At 28.6% G+C, this 17,600-nt stretch overlaps 1 protein-coding gene across 1 annotated transcript; it reads right to left on the reverse strand.

Annotated features, from left to right (window-relative positions):
* Nucleotides 1-3,034: 3,034 nt before the first annotated feature.
* On the reverse strand, nucleotides 3,035-7,837 carry LOC133033008 (protein DOWNY MILDEW RESISTANCE 6-like). The gene is made up of 4 exons (XM_061107521.1): nucleotides 7,464-7,837; nucleotides 7,125-7,372; nucleotides 4,149-4,473; nucleotides 3,035-3,823 (listed from the first exon to the last, which is right to left on the reverse strand). The coding sequence occupies exons 1-4, from the start codon at nucleotides 7,659-7,661 to the stop codon at nucleotides 3,575-3,577; spliced, it is 1,020 nt and encodes a 339-aa protein (XP_060963504.1). The 5' UTR covers nucleotides 7,662-7,837; the 3' UTR covers nucleotides 3,035-3,574.
* Between the last annotated feature and the right edge of the window lie 9,763 nt (nucleotides 7,838-17,600).

Consider the following 17,600-nt stretch of genomic DNA (forward strand, 5'->3'; position numbering starts at 1 on the left):
AGGCTTATTATCGAATACTTAGTCATTTTAGCTCTTCTCAACCTAGTAATAAAGATTTAGAGATGGTCGTTGAAGTTGCTAATCTCAAAATTAATGAATCTTAGAGTTTGATTTTACTAATCATATTTGTGTTACGAATAAAGTGATTAACTAATGAACAACGACCCCATCAAGGATGGATTTTCTACTCTATTTTACCACATCTTATGGAATATGTGAAAAATTATGTTATGAGGTTGGAAACCTTAAATATGATATTGTCATTTCTCTTATTCCAAAAGTGAACAAACTAAAGAAGGTAGAGGAGTTTTAACTCATTAGCCGTTGCGATATCATTTATAAGATTATTTTTAAGGTGGTATTTGATTTGGTGGAATAGAACAGTAATTGTAATGGTAATAGTAATGTAATGGAATAAATCTTTGTAATAGAAATTGATTGCTATATTTAGTTTGTTGTTGGAACGAATATTAGAATAGATAGTATATTGACAAAATTATTCCTACTTTAATAAGAAAAAATATAAAGTAAGAGTAAGATAGTCATTTTAAGTAATTGTAATGAGGATTCATGAAGTATAAGAGTGTAATCACACACATAGTCCCAGTCCTTACTTTAACATCACAGTTAATCTTTATCCAGTCTTTAGGAGGAGAAGACCAAGCGAGCGTAATAGTAGTAGGGAAGAGAATAAACAAGAGCCATAATCTGCACAATAATGAATAATAGAATCAATATAATGTGTGGTTAACACTACTCAATTAGAAAGCTATAATTATGGTATTACATAATTATTTCATCTCATAAATCTATTATAGTATAGTGTAGTGAACTATGTTTTTATCTGAAATAATGAATAGCTATTATCTTATTAGATTGCAATTAGTGAAGATATAATTATGTAATATTTACCTAGTTTTGCATCAACTTTTAGAATTTGTGCTTTAATTATATTCTTAGTTAACAAAATTCGAGTTGAATTTAGTAATTCAACTCATATTTTTCATCACTTTATATTATCACATTAGTTACCATTATTTTTGCTTTCTTTAAATTAGACTTTAATGTTTAAATTTTACTTTAAATTGTATCACTTGTTACTTGCATATTACAAAAATAACATAACATATTTATTATTTGACTTTTCTCTTGACTTGTTGACCATGCATATTGACCCAAACAAACACACTCATTTTCACTCACTTTTGACTTTTCTCTAAAATTTTATTTTCTTACTTTTCCCATCTACCAAACACAACCCAAGCTTCTGGTATGTATTACTTGACTTTTCTCTTAGACTTGTTGACCAACAAAAAACCAAATTGGGCACTGTTTCTAAATTTTAGACAATTATAGCACTTAATTTGTTCTAGTTTGAACCAAAAGTCTTTGTGTAAATGTTGTTGAAATTAATTGTTTAGCAACTCTGTTGAATTGAACTCCATCATAAGCAAGGACAACTTATCATGAGCCCCTGCACACTTGATCACTCAAGACATAATTAAAGACACTTCAGTTGGAACTAAATAAATCCTATGTGACATATTTAATTATTAGAAATCTCTACTATTTTTGTAATTGTCTAAGCTTAGGTAGAACCTTGCCAAAATTTTTGCATTTGATCTTTACTTTTTTGGTTTATTTCATCTTTTAATTTCTATTTTATTGCATTACATGTTTATATCAAAGATTGATTGTTTGCATCTTTAATTCATTAGTCCGAATGTGGTTCTTGATCAAAATTATAGTTTTAATTAACATTAACAAGTTAACAATTCAATTGACATGATTTATGCAATTTGATAATAGATTTTGTGAATTTTATTGCAAGATCAAGTTGGATCTACATTGTGTGTCTTGATTAGTTCAGTGAGTTGTGTATGGATTCAAGAAAAAATTCCCAACACTTGCTTTTTTTTTTTTACATATTTCAAGAGTATTGTTATGGGACGCCAAAATGCTTAGTACTTCTATGATATGTCATCTTATAATCAGTTAGCGGTTTTCTATAATTTTTATTAAATTAAAATAAGTGGTACTCAATATTGAATTACACAAATAACTATATTACATCTCATAAGAGTGCTAGACACGTAATTCTCTTATTTCAATGATAATATTTACAAGTTTGAAATTCAACTTTCTGAAAATGTCATGTTTTATACTACAAAAAATCTCACTTTTAGTCGCAACAAAACTTGTGAGTAAAAGTAAAAAAAGTGTAACTTATTATATATAATAGTTCATATTTTTTGACTAAAAAGTAACCAAGACATTAGTCTTAAAAATCACAATTTGTTGTGACTAAACTAAACTAGTGACAACTTGTATCTAAATACTATGTTTAATACTATATTTTAGTCACAAGTAATTTTTTGTTGAGACTAAAAGTTACATTTAATCATAAAAAATTAATGTTGTGATTAAAACATTATCTTTTTTTTTTTGGTAGTGTTATCAAGATTAGTTGTGCTTAAGAGTGAACAAAGAAGAAGTTTAGCTAGAACTAGAAGATATCTTAGAATGTATATAATTTTTAAAATTACAACATTATCATTTTTAACAATAAAGTTTTCATTACCACTTACAACTATTGTATCTTTAAACCATAAATCATACTTATACTTCTGGTATTTATAAACGATGTGGTTTAGTTCGTAATCTAAAAACAATTATGGGGTAAGTTAAAAAATATCTCTTTTATTAATCAATTAATCAAATTTACCTCTAGTTTTATATTTATTTGAAACATACCTCTTTTTACATGTATTGTACCCAAAATATCCTGACATAAGAGAGTCATATGGAGAGTATCTTGAAGTGACAGGGGTAAAATTAGTACAATGTTTGAAAAAAGAGGTAAAAATAATAGACTTTAAAAAAGAGGGTAAAAATAAAGGTGAATAATATAAAAAGGGTATAAAATGTAATTTTCTCCACAAATTATTAGTAGTTGTGAAAGCTTCAATACTGACCTTTATTTATCTGGTTAGCCCAATGACCAATAAGCTATATTTTCATAAATATTTAGAACAATGCAAATTATTGAAAATTACCATAATACAAAAGATGGGTTACATAAAATATAGGCACCAGACCAGTACATAAAACATACATATATAAGATCATAATAAACTAACTAAAACAGTCCCAACATACTTGACTAGAAAATTAGCATATACTATTTCCCCCAAAACACCTTAATTATTTATATGCCAACAGAAAATATAACTATAGATACTACCAAAACCATACTTGGTCAAAAAGTAATGGTGGTAGTAATAGTAGTACTGCAACCTTCAACTATGCTACATAATATTATATAGTTAAAGGCACATTTTACCAAACAAAAGTTCTTAGAATATCCAAATTACTACTCTAGCTAGAACTGCATATTATATAGTTAAAGAATATTGTTTCGCGACACCTTATGGTACCCAACACCACATAATGTGGTATACAATGATTGGTGTAATTTCTTATCGAGTCTTCACGTATTTAATTACGCCAATCACCTAATACCCCATCACGAGGTGTTAGGCATCATAAGGTGTCACATAACAATACTCGTGCGTTAATGATTCTTGAAAAGTTCCAAACAGTGCTCTTGATCCAAGTTCCTGCTCCAGAACTTCTTGTAATACTCCGCATAAGTATATTCCCTGTAAACGGCACCCGAACCGTCATTGCCAGTGAGCCCGTTAGCTGGGCTAATCAGGGCATCATCGAATGGGCAGAGGAACGACGCAACTGACAGCCTAGGCATGTCGGAATTGACAATAGCACGGTGCCACACACTCTTGTAAATCCCGTTACTCAGAGCCTACAAAATATAATAAAATACTTAGGGCAACTCCAATAATAAATGTTAAATTTAGTATTTATTAAACCAACACAAAAACACTAGAATTTTAACACTAAAACTATATTATTTTATTAAATTATAAATAAACACAAATAAGTTTAATTATTAAAAAAAGAATTAGTGTAGTCTTCGGTATCCCACTAATATATAGAATAGACAGTGTTATGTATAAAATAGCTTTCAGAGTGTGGTTGGAATGAATTTTAGCGTTAAATCTTAACAAATTCGACATTTTGAAAGTCTATCGAAATTGGACATAGAAAGTAAGAATGAATTAAGTTACCTGTAACTGGTCACCAATGTTGATAACAAAAGCATTAGGATGAGGATTAACAGCAACCCATTTACCATCCTTGAGAACCTGAAGACCAGCCACTTGAAGATCTTGAAGAAGAATGGTTAGGGCATTCGGGTCGGTGTGTCCGGGCAAACCATAAGTGAGCTCGGGTTCAGGGCATGGTGGGTAGTAATTCACAGCCATATGCTGACCTTGCTCACCCAATACTTTCTTTATATAATCCTTCTCTAATCCCAAGCTCTCTGAAATTAGTTCTTGTATTCTAAATCCAAGCTCTCTCACTTCAGTACAATACATCCCCACAATCTCCCTATAACCAAAATATGGTTATTCAATTAAAATTACACAAAATAAATATGAACTCATCATCAAAATTTTAGTTAATTATTAAATCATATTCTATGATTTATGCAAAATTAATTGTGAATTTTGCAAAATATATAAGTGGAACTTATATTTAGATAAATGTGATTAGTTGAAAAAAACAATATGTGCACATATTATTTTATAGTCACGCTTGCAATACACTATTTGAACCTTAGTTTTATTGTGTAATTTTTTCTTTGAATTTTTTAAATTTTTTTTGATATTTTAAATAAATATAACGTACATGAAAAAATTTGACTTAAAAATTATTAAAATATGATATATTCATAAGTTTTTTTGTGGTGAAAATAAAACCCTCAAATAATGTAATTATGTAAATATAGTCAAGTGCAGGTTGGTATGGAAACATTTATGTAGGCCCAAGTGATTTTATGAAAATGAGGCCCATTATATTAAACAATTGGACCACAATGAGCCCACTAGTGTTAAACCCCGTGATTCATGTTAGTATCGTCAATGCTATGCTATCCAAGTAAAAAAATAATATATATTTATTTTCAAATAAAATATTTTTATATATAAATATATATATTTAATGTATATAGGAACATATCCCTATTTAATAGGAAATTAATGAATAGACAACCATTTTATTTTATTTTATTCTGAAAGGGATGAATAGACAAACCATTTGTTAAATAAAAAATATATATAAAAATAGAAAATTTAGGCATAATTTGTGAATGTCCAATTCAAATAAAACGGTATTTTTTTAATGAGATTTGATAACATTCAATAGTCAGATTATCATTATAGAAAGAAGTGTTACGTTTATAGTAATTTTAGGTAAAAAAACAAAAACAAAAATAAAAATAAATAATAATAAATTATAAAAAGACAAATTGATCTATCTTGGCACTAATCACTATGACTATTCTACCTTAATAATGCCAAAACTCTCTCTCTTTTTTTATTGTTAATAAATGATAATATTAATATATAATTATTTGTGTAAAAATAAATAAATAATTAAATTGGAATAATAATATTAATGAAGTATTTATTGGGCCACTAAAATATGAAATCATCAACATCAACCACATGATTCAAGCTGATGACGTCAACACGGAATAATGATATGACGTCATATTTTCCAGAAAATTCGAATATTTTTTTATTCGAATATAATAATTTTAATTATATGACGTCGATAATTAATATATAAAAATCTATACCACATCCACATGCATGGTTCCCACCACACCAATAAAATTCATAAAATATCAAGATAGTAAAAATTATAAAATAATTAATATATTTTTTAAAAAATACATAAATAAAATAATTTATGACAAATGGTGTAGACAGAAAATTACACAATATTCCAAACTTTTTTAATTATTTTTGTTTCTTTTTAGAATTTTGACAAAGTCAACTATGGGACCTCGATCAATAATTGTTTTCAATTATGTCCCCCTACTTTATCCATTTATTAAATTCTTTTAACTTTTAGGAATTAAAAAAGGGCTTGTTTGTAAATTTTGAAAACAAAGTCACTTTAATTTGTAATTATTAAAAAATTAACATTAAACTAATAATTACCAAAATGGTTGTCTAATAAAAATGTCTCAATCTAAAAAAGTGAAAATGTTAATTAATTTTTCTAGATCTAATAAGTACAACTACATGGATCCAAAATATTTCCCTTTTAAAAAAAACAAAAAAACAAAAATATCAAAAGCTAGATTTACTTGGATTTTCATATATATGCAGGGTACCCTATTTATAATTATGACTCTGCATTTTTTTTGTTTGCGTGTGGGTATTAATTATTATTATTTTTTGAAAGAAAATATACTTTTGTATTTTAAAATAAATAATAATTTAATTTATAAATTAATAAATAAATTTAATTATATATTTGTCTATCTGTACTAATGCATGTGAAGCATATAAGTGCACATGGAAGCTTAGTCAGAAAGTGTCTTCTAAATCTCACCAAAAAATTATTCACAAAAAAATAAAAATAATAAAAAAATAAATCTCACTAAAAATATCCTTTTACTTTGTCCTTCTTAAGCTGGAAAAGCCAATTTTATTAATTAATACAACAAAATTATATGATATCAAACTCATAAAAAAAAAATCAATTTTATTAAATAAATTTACGATTTTTCTCCACTTTTTAGTTTACACTTTACTAATCAAATTTGACTAAAATAAATATATATTTTTTTCAAAATAAAGAAGAAAAAAGAAAGTGTAAGTTAGGATTTCAGTTAACACAATATCTATTACAGTTACAATCATATATTAAATAAAGTGAATCCGACGTGGCACGCTTTTTAAAAAGTTATAAATCTACGTGTCATCTGACATATCGATCGTCTTATAATACGTGTCAATTTGTCAGAATCTGTCAGACTCATCTTTTAAATGACGTGTCAAATCGTAAATTAAATAGATAACTGACATGTCACGAATAATAATACTATTTTAAAAAAAACATGGTACGAACAATACTATTTTAAAAAAAACATGGTACAATTAGTATGGAGTACCAATAATAACCATGGATGAACAATTTTTTTTTAATTTTTTTTAAATAATAATAATAATAATAATAATACTTACTTGAAAGAAGAAGGAATAGAAGGCCATTCAGGAACATATTTGTGAAGAGGGTAACAATGGAGTCTTAAATAGTCTCTCCAATTATGAATTTTCTCTTTGTTAACATTAAAACTTGTTGATAATCTCATAGTCTTAGATGGATCATCTGAATAAAGCTTCAATTTTTCCTCTAATGGAAGATCAAAAAACTCATGTGCTACACTTTGCATCTTCTCCACTAATTCACTAGACACCCCATGATTGGTAACCTATACATACATATAAATTAAATTTGTAATCTATATATATATAATAAAAAAATAGAAAGAAATTAATTGAATTTAATTTATTTTAATTTACCTGAAAAAATCCATAGTGTTTGCAAGCAAGGCCAACTTGATTGACAACTTGGGCTCTGTGGTTAGAGCCCAAATCAATTACAGGAACATTTTCACAAGCTGAGACTTCAGAGAGCCTTGGGCGTTCGGATTCGGGTCGGATATAGCTTTCTGGTAAATTTGAGAACCGGATACCCGAAGACAACACTTTTGTTTCCATTTTTCTTTCTATATATACTTTTATTATTATTACTATATATATATATATGTATATGTAGCTCTTGATTTTAAGGAAACAATTTCTGGGTTTTCTTTCTTTTTTAAGTTTTGTTAGGGAGAGAGAGAGGGTTTGGTTTTGAGTTTTGTAAGATAAGTAGGTTCGTGGAAAGTGAGCACTAGAAAGTGAGAGTGTTCTCGTATTTATAATAATAAATTTGTGTAGTCTTTGGTCTAGACCTATAGTACTACTATTACTACTACTTAGAGCATCTCAAGGAGACATTAAATTTTGTATTACACTATCACTAAATTTGATGTCAAAAAATATTTCCACTCCAACCACAACACTAAAATTTATACCAAAAAAATATATTTTATTACTATATTAATAAAATATAAGATATTATAATATTAAACAATATATATAAATAAAAATTAGCTATTAAATATTATTAATAATAATAAAAAAAAAAAATGCAGTTGCTACAGTGCTACTGCATATATACAGTGCACTGTAGCAAAGACAGCATAAATCACCTTAAATTAGTGCTACCTTGGAGAAGATAAACCTCTGCATCCTCAAATTTGAAGAGTCCTTGGAGTTGCTCTTACTACTCATAGTAACCATATGTGTATGTATATTTGGAAATTTATGTAGTAAGTAATTTTGTAGATTATGGTATTTAATAAATTATTTTAGTATATATATTTTTTTATTATTTTATGATTGTATATGTTGTAGTTATTTAAGATTATTTGTAAATTTTTAGAAAATTCTAAATAGTTTATAATATTAAAAAATAAAGTTTAAACTATTACTTACCATGCATATAAGGAAAAACAGTCTAATAAAATATTTAAATCTTATTTTCAGTTTGAAATTTTCTAAAATTTTACTGATAATCCTAAATAACTATAACATACACGTGGATGAAAAAAAATTGAACTAAAAAGTTCTATTAGGTGCCAAAATAAATAGAAAGTCTATTGAAACAGCTAAGGATGTATTGTAGACTTACTCTATTTATTTTATCAAAAATTATAAAAATTGAAAGAAAAAAAAATGAATATATATATATATATATTTGGGGATTGTATACAAGAAATATTCAATTATACTTACTAAAATAAAAACATACGAGATTTGATACATAATTATTTTAAATATCTCTAATAGAGTACTATAAATGTAGTTTATATACATTTTTTTAGCTAATTTTTATTACATTGAACTCCAAAATTAGTGTATAATGTGGTCTAAATTTGATATATGCTAAAAGTTATGCTAAATTTAGCACATAACATGAGTCAAATTTTACACCACAATAAATATTATTGTTATACTTACTATTTTACCACTTATTAATTTAATCAATAACTTTTTATATTTTTATTTATATATTTAATAAAAATTAAATATTTTTTTTAACTTTTTTACACCTTCCTATTAAAAAAACAGTTTATTTTAATCCTATTATATTAGAGTACAATTGTAAAATTTGGGCCAAATATAACATTGACTCATTTTTGAACTAAATTTAGTACAAAATTTACATTATCTATTAAAAGATAGTCCAATAGCAATATGACATCTTGTGGTAATATTAAGGGTGAACCATTAGTGTCCTTTAACATTTTCATTGTATATTTATAATAAGTACACGCAAAAATATTATATATTCAATGATGTAATAGTATTCTTCAGTCGATCATATATTAAAAAAGAATCTATCGTTTCAAATAAGAATAATAATTGTAGCACACTTAAGTTATAGATATATTTTTATAAATAATATTAATGTGTAATTAATCTCGACTATATCATTAAAATTAAAAGTGATGTAATTTCCATTTAAAATTAATTAAAATGTGTGAGATATTATACTCAATATGTATATATAAACAAAAATAATTTGCGACGTAAATACTTAAGTTTAACTTACGGTTGTAAATAAATATCTGTTAGAATATATAACAGTTACTTCTGTTACTGTTCAAAAAGGAAAATCAGTTAGAAACAGTTAGAGGTTGTTAGTGTCTGTTAAGGTCTTTTCTCTTCAGATGTTATTGTATCCAAAACAGTATAAATAAAGAGCTTCTCAATCATTCATGATTGAGCATTCGTTCTATATTTTCTACTCTCATTTTTCTCTCATTTTTCTTCTGCTCAAACTCTATTTTTTAGAGTTTTTTCATGGTATCAGAGCCATGTCCAATCAAGGTGACAATGGCAACAATTGCAACAATGGAAATGGTCATGGAGTTCAAATCGATCCACTAGCTAGAGCCAGGATTGAACAACCACAAGCTCAAATTCCCCTCCCCAACAATCACCTCCTTACCCTAAATCTCATATTAGATCGCACCAACTATACTCTTTGGCGATCTTTGGTACTACCTATTGTTCGTTCATATGATCTAGATGGCTACATTCTTGGCACTGTTCCTTAACCTCTAGCTGTCCTTGTAGGTAATGTTCCCAACCATGCTCTTCAACAATAGATTCGTTTTAACCAATTCTTGATGTATTGTCTAATGAATTCTGTCACTGGAGACATGTGAGGACACATTATCCACTATCAAACCTCCTCTGACATTTGGACCACCTTTGCTCAATTATTTGCCACAAGATCTCGTGCCCAACTCTTGCAACTTTCAAATCTCCTTCAAACCACCAAGAAAGGCTCCTTATCAATTGAAGAATACATACTGAATGAAGATGAAGCAACATGCTGATAATTTAGCAGCTGTTGGTAAATCCATCAAAGATGATGATCTTGTTCTTTACATTCTTGGTGGCTTAGGATTTGAATATGAAGCTGTGATTGTCAATCTCACATCTCGATCTAAACCTCTCTCACTTCCAGAAGTCCAATTCATGCTGCAAAGTCAAGAGATGTGCATTCAACACCACACCATAGACTCTCCTCACAATGTTGAAGCCAATTTGGCAAATGTAAATCTCAGCAACACAAGAGGTTCATATTCGAATTGAGATTCACGAGGTGCCTATCATGGTGGTCGATCCTCAAATTATAATAGAAGAGGTCGTTGCAACAAACCTGTGTGCCAACTTTGAGGACGTGCTAGTCACATTGCTCTTAAATGTTATCACAGGTTTGATATCACATTCACAGGAGCAGCATCTGCTTAAAATTCATCTTCTACCAGTGGTGAAAATTCTTAAGCTCTACTCTATGAAACAACCTCCACCCCTGATATCTCAACAACTTAGTATTTGGACACATGAGCAACTCCCCACATGACTAATGATGCAGATAATCTTGCTATTGCTGCTGATTACAAGGGGAACAGAACTTGTGCCTAAATGAAACCAAGCACATCGAAGTGGAATTGCATTTTGTTCGAGATAGGGTTTTAGCTCAAAAACTGGATGTTAGATATGTTGAGTCCGAACATCAAATTGCAGACCTATTCACTAAACCTCTACCAGCTACAACTTTTCCTTATTTGTTTGACAAGTTAACACACCAGTGTTAACTTGAGGGGGGATGTTAGAATATATATAACAGTTAATTTTGTTATTATTTAAAAAGAAAAATCAATTAGAAACAGTTAGAGTTATTAGAGGTTGTTAGTATTTGTTAAGGTCTTTTCTCTTCAGATGTTATTGTATCCAAAACAATATAAACTAAGAGCTTCTCAATCATTGAAGATTGAGTATTCATTCCATATTCTCCACTCTCATTTTTCTCTCCTTTTTTTTTTTCTGCTCAAACTCTATTTTCAGAGTTCTCTCAATATCTAAGTTTAATTTTTGACAGTAGTAGTACATAATTTATATTTCTAAAACTTTCGTATGTACCTGACTGTCAAGTGTCAAGTCATTATTCATGTGCTATTTTTTTATTGGTATATTTAAATTAATTTTTTAAATAAAAATAAAAAATTTAATTGGACCAATCTATAACTCACACATGATTATTGAACAATTAATATATTTATCTATGTATTGACTATTAATAGTTAAGGAATGGTAGTTGAGTAAGTACTACTTTTTCTTTGTTTTTTTTTTGGTAATAATAAAATTTTAGTTTAAATATATGACTAGGTGTTTATGTATTTGTGGACGGGTGTTGTTTTTGAATTTCCTTACCTACATATGAGACCTAATTTAATTAGGGTTGCCTATATAGATTGGTTCTTAAGGGTAGGTGTATTAATAAAAGTAGAATAAATTTTCATTAACTAGTTATAAATAAGGTGTGTTAAAAAAATTATAAACCGTCCAATTTAATTAAACTGCACAAATCAAACCGAAAAAAAAAGTGATATGAATAACCTAGTAATAATCTAAACCATTGGATAATAAATTAATTTATAATTATTTTTAAATGTATATATTATATTACTTAAATTATTTTTAATAGTTAAGTTATTTTTGTTTGAATATAGATTTTATTATGTATAATTTGAAATATAAACTTTATATTTATTTTGTTTTTTTTTTTTAACAAAAGGAAATTTATTCAAAACTGAGCAATACAAACAGGCTAAAAATAGCACAAAATAAACGCTCAAGGAGCCAACAAGGGCTTGCTAATAAAACAACAACCAAAAAAACTGCTACGAGGACCTCATTACATTAATTAGATACATCTCCCATTTCTTAATAGTACTACAAGCCATGCTCAAAATTCTAGATTGAGTAACCTTCCTAATTTCCATGCTCAATTTCAGAAGAGAGGTACAAGCAAAATAAAAAATACATCCATTTTTATTTATTCAAATCATGTAAATTGCAGCAGCAAAAACCGTGTTAATTATCCAGTTCTTGAAGTCAAGGGGGCCCCGAGTACACCACTGCTGGATATTACTAATGTCAACCGACCAATTCACAATACCCAGCCAACTACCGATTTCAGCAAAGATTTTTCTGGCATACACACAATCAAAGAAAATGTGAGTATGAGTTTCAATATCCTTCTCGCAAACCAGACAGAGGTTCGAGGATAAGCTCAAGAACTTGCAAAGATGGTCTCGAGTGAGGAGCTGAACATTGCAAGCTTGCCATAATATGAATCTATATTTGGGGACAATTAGTTTATTGATATGATTGTAAAGTTGAATTTTAGAATTTATACTAGCTAATGCATTTTAACTTTTAACTGTTATATTAAATAAAGTTATATGTAATTTATTTGAATAAATAATATTATTATATTAGAAAATTAAATGTTTAATATAAAATTTTAAATAAAGAAAATATATACTAACAACAAAGCTTTTCTATTTCACTTATTTGTTGACTTTTTTTTTTTGACGCGGTGATCAAAATCACACATGATTAACAAAGTAGCAATCCACAATCGGCGACAGCACCTCCTCGAACCAGGATAGCTCATCGTCTAACCGAAGGGCATACTTTGCCAAATCATGTGCTGCAGAATTCACATCCCGAGCCACATGGGATAAAACTGTCCCCGAAAGTTTAAACAATAAAGCTATGACATCCTCAAGTAGCACACCCAACTCATTAAAGAACACCCTTCCTTTGTTAATAGTTGTGACCAGAGACAATGAATCTGAAAAAACCTCTTTTATTGGGATTTCGCGTGAAAGAGCCCAATTAAGTCCAACCAAAAGTGTCAAGGTCTCGGCTTGTAAAACTGAAATACTACCTGAAAACACAATAAAATCAAAAAATACCACAATAACAAGATATAAGTAAATACTATAAACAGACCTCAACACAAAAACACAACCTAAACTAGAGAAGAAAACAAGAAAACAAAGAAAAAAACAAAGAGAAAACAAAGAAGAAACTAGCCAAAGGGGCTAGTGAAAGAAAATCTTAAAACTCGATATAAAACATTTTTCTCAAAAGGAGAACATCATAAGGCATGATACATCAAAAACTTGATACAAAAGTGCTCAAAACTATATAACCAATTGCTAACTAAATTTTCTAAAAATGCCTATCCACATTATATAAAACAACACCAAATACTACTCAAACTTGAAGCTAGAAAATATTTTAAAATCTTATACACATCAAAAGGTTTGCTTTAAAGTTACGCCATTGTCTAATCTTTGAGAGGTTAGCAAAAAACTGACCTCATCCTTTTAACAATTAAAATATAATAGTCCTTATGCCAACTGAACTTGTAAATCAAGTCCTAATACTATTCAATCTTAAATCCACACCATGTAAATCGAGCCTAATGCTGTTGAAAACTTAAAGCTAGAAAATTTAAAGGCATATACAAATGAAAAATGGTTGCCTTATAGTTAAAGCACTGTCTAACCTTTGAGAGGCTTGCATAAAGCTGACCTCACCCTTTTATCTTCTTAAGCCGACTGAACTTGTATTATTCAATACCGCTGCATCAACCATAAGTATTATGTGGCTCTGTTCTTCTTAAGAAACTCTAAGTAGAACTTCCAAACCATTCCTATTTCTTTGAAGGTAAAACTTCCAAACCATTCCTATTTCTTTGAAGACTAATGCTACTATGCTTAGCTCCATCACGAGCAGATACAATAGTTTCATAATAACTAGCGATCCAATTAACAATCTGTTGTGGTTGTCTTAATTGTTGACCATGAGTAATTTTATTTCTCTCCGTCCATATGGCCCAAGCACTATTAATAATTTTTTCAAACAATTCATTTTCTACCACCTCAAATGCATATAGTAACACATTTTTAAAATTAGTTACCTCTCTCGCTTCATGTAAGAAATTAAAATCCAAGAGCATCCAAATTTCTTGTGCAAAAGGACACCAGAAAATAGTATGAGCATTGGACTCACCTCCAAAACCACATAGCTCACATGAATTGTTAGAGACTATATTTCTTTTGTTCAACTCGTTACGAGTAGGCATATTTCATGGAAATCTCTCCACGCAAAATATAAAATTTTCTTGGGAATTTTTTAAACCTCAGAATTGCTTCCACCATATAATGAGAATACATCATTAGCTGAAGAGGGTAATGCTTTATCCAAAGTCATAGCAGTGTTATATCCACTTCCCACTGTATAATTACCATGACAAAATGAGATGAACTCCATAATCAATAACTCTAAATCACCAATTATCTATTACTTTCAAACATTGTTCTAAAGACATAGGGAGATTTACCTTTTGTGTAATGTGTACTTAGATTCTTATACTAACTAGTTAATAAAACAAACCTCATTTAGAAATATGGATTCCGTTATTGATTCATTCTATATAGAAACTAATATTGCATCACTATTGAATTTATTCTATAAAACCAAACTGCAATAAATTTAGAGTATTATTGAACAGTCCACAAATAAATCCTCTAATTAGATAATAAAAACGTTAGTGAGACTCGACAATATACAACTATAGAAAAAGTACATATACGATTGAGTAAATTTAGAAAAGGTACATATACAATAAAATATATCGTATTGTATAGTTAAAAATATATATATATCGTATTTTATGCATTTAAATTTAGATTAAAATATTTTTATATGAAATTTTCTACATAATTTTTATTTTAAATATATGAATAATAATATAAAATCAATTAAGAATATTTTGTTAAATAATGGTATATTCTGTTAAAGTTAACAAAAAAAACTAAAAGACACAGTTAAACCAAAAATTCTGTTACATAGCTACATTATATATATACATATATATAATATGTGGGTGTATATATGCTACTAAATTTTTTAATCAAATTATGTTTGTGGCTCTCTAAATTATTTAGAGTTCATAAAAACTAGTGGATTACATGTTATAACTATAAAATTTATAAAGGGTCTAGGATTGGGGATCCAACCCTAAACATAGACCCTGGATGCGGACCCTAACCTTGATCTAAATATGGACACGAGACTCAGGACCTGAAACTGGATATAGGACTCAGATCTGGACGCGAACCTGTACCAAGGCCTCAACCGAGACCCGGACCCCGAATCCCAGATCACAACCCTGAACCTAGCCATAGACCCAGACCTAAGACCCATACCTAAACCTTGGACCCGCCCCTAAACCCTAACTCGGCCCCAGACCCCGACCCCTGACTTGGACTTTAGACCCCAGCCCCGAACCCTGGACCCACCCGATCCGTACCCAAATGCAGACCCAAAACTTGACCCGACCATGACTTGTACCCAGACCCTAGACCCGAATGCAGACCCAACCTGACCCGACCCGACCATGACCCTGTATCTAAGACCTAACCCTGGACCTAGACCTCAGACCTTAGCCCCAGACCCCAACCCAAAACCTGGACCCAGACCCCAACCCAAGGCCAGGGTCTGGGTTGGGCTCGTGTTTATGGTAACGATAGTATAATTTTACACAACCTATTAATATAAACCAACACAATGCTATACAATACGGTGTACCAAACGAACTACTAATCAATACTAATTATAAAAGTATTGTGTTAAAATAATACAATACTATATACTATACAATGTAATACAATGTGACGTACCAAATGCCTATTGGTGGAATATAATATAGGTTTTGGGTAGCCGTGGCCCCTTTAAGTTATTTTATTTTTTTTTAAAAAAATAATATACATAAATTATTGGAAAATTTTATAATGCACCATTTTAAAAGGGATGCACCGATACATCTCTATTTATTTTAGTATCTGAAATAATTTTTTAGTAATTTTTTTTTAAATGGTCATGTAAATTATAGTTATTTACGACATTCTGTAAAATTTTAAGAAACTCAGAAAGTTTAACACGCCGAAAACTACGTTCAAACAGTATGTTGCACGTGTGATTATTTTATTTTATACGCGTGTAAAATAGACTGTTTGAATATTGTTTTTTATATTGTAAATTATTTCGAATTTTTCAAAATTTTGTAAGATATCTTAAATAGCTACAACGTACATGAATATGAAAAAAAAATTAAACTAAAAAATTCTTCTGGATGCCGAAATAAGTAAAGAGTGTATCAATACATCTCTTCTAAGGGGGTGCATTGTAGAATCATCCTAAATTATTTAAGTAGAGTATTTGTATTATTAAAAAAGAATAATTTTAAATTTTATTATAATAAAATTCTTTTTTTAATGGTAAAAAAGAAACTCCAATAATATTTAATTCCAAGCTCATTTTGTGTCTGGTAGAATCATCTTATATTTTTTATTATTATACCATTTGTATATTATTTGTTGAAACACTTGAGTTGGATTAGCCCCTAATACAATATATAATATAAATATATGTCTAGTTCCACCACAACAAATGCCCCTTACTGTATTAATCGTCATGATACTTTGTCTACTTCTAAATCAAAATCAAATGTACTTATGAACAAGTGCATTGCTATAAGGTACTAGTAGTGTATAGCATCTTCTCGACATGTCGCGTTTTGATTGGTTAGAGATACTCTTTAAAAGCTATTATATTAAATTATATGGGACCCGATACTTAGTTGGACCAACAGCGATATTGACACATAAGAGGGTGCTAGACACCACTGGTGCCCTTTAGCATTTCTCTCTAAATAATTATCATATATAATTATGGTGGGTGTGATTTGTATGCTTTATTTTAATAATAATTTGCTCTATTATTATTGGTGTTATTATTATGCAAAATGTCAAGTACTTCTTTTTTAACTTTCAAACAAAGGAAATTGAGAGCTCGACATTTTCTGATTTACTTTATGGTTTTCATAACATATTTTAAGTATTGTCCTGAGAAAACTATATTTTAATTAAGATTAATTAATTAATTAATTTATATATAATTTATTACACTATAAGTCTTTGTTTAATTATACATATTACAGGGAAATCTATACTATCGTACACCCCTCTTAAAATATTGTTTTGGTACATCTAGAAAAAAATTTAGTCAAAATTTTATTTTTTTTAAAATGATCACTTGTAAATTTTTCAAAAATTTTAAATAGTTTACATTACTAAAAATGAAATTTAAACAATTACTTACTACGAGTATAAA

The sequence above is a fragment of the Cannabis sativa genome, unplaced genomic scaffold (genome assembly GCF_029168945.1).
Source record: "Cannabis sativa cultivar Pink pepper isolate KNU-18-1 unplaced genomic scaffold, ASM2916894v1 Contig2, whole genome shotgun sequence".
Taxonomy (NCBI): domain Eukaryota; kingdom Viridiplantae; phylum Streptophyta; class Magnoliopsida; order Rosales; family Cannabaceae; genus Cannabis; species Cannabis sativa.

Coding starts and splice junctions, on each gene's coding strand:
- LOC133033008 (XM_061107521.1), bottom strand. CDS start 7,661: ATGGAAACAAAAGTGTTGTCTTCGGGTATCCGGTTCTCAAATTTACCA. Junction 7,373..7,463: donor AACACTATGGATTTTTTCAG/GTAAATTAAAAT, acceptor ATGTATGTATAG/GTTACCAATCATGGGGTGTC. Junction 4,474..7,124: donor TCTATTCCTTCTTCTTTCAA/GTAAGTATTATT, acceptor TTTTGGTTATAG/GGAGATTGTGGGGATGTATT.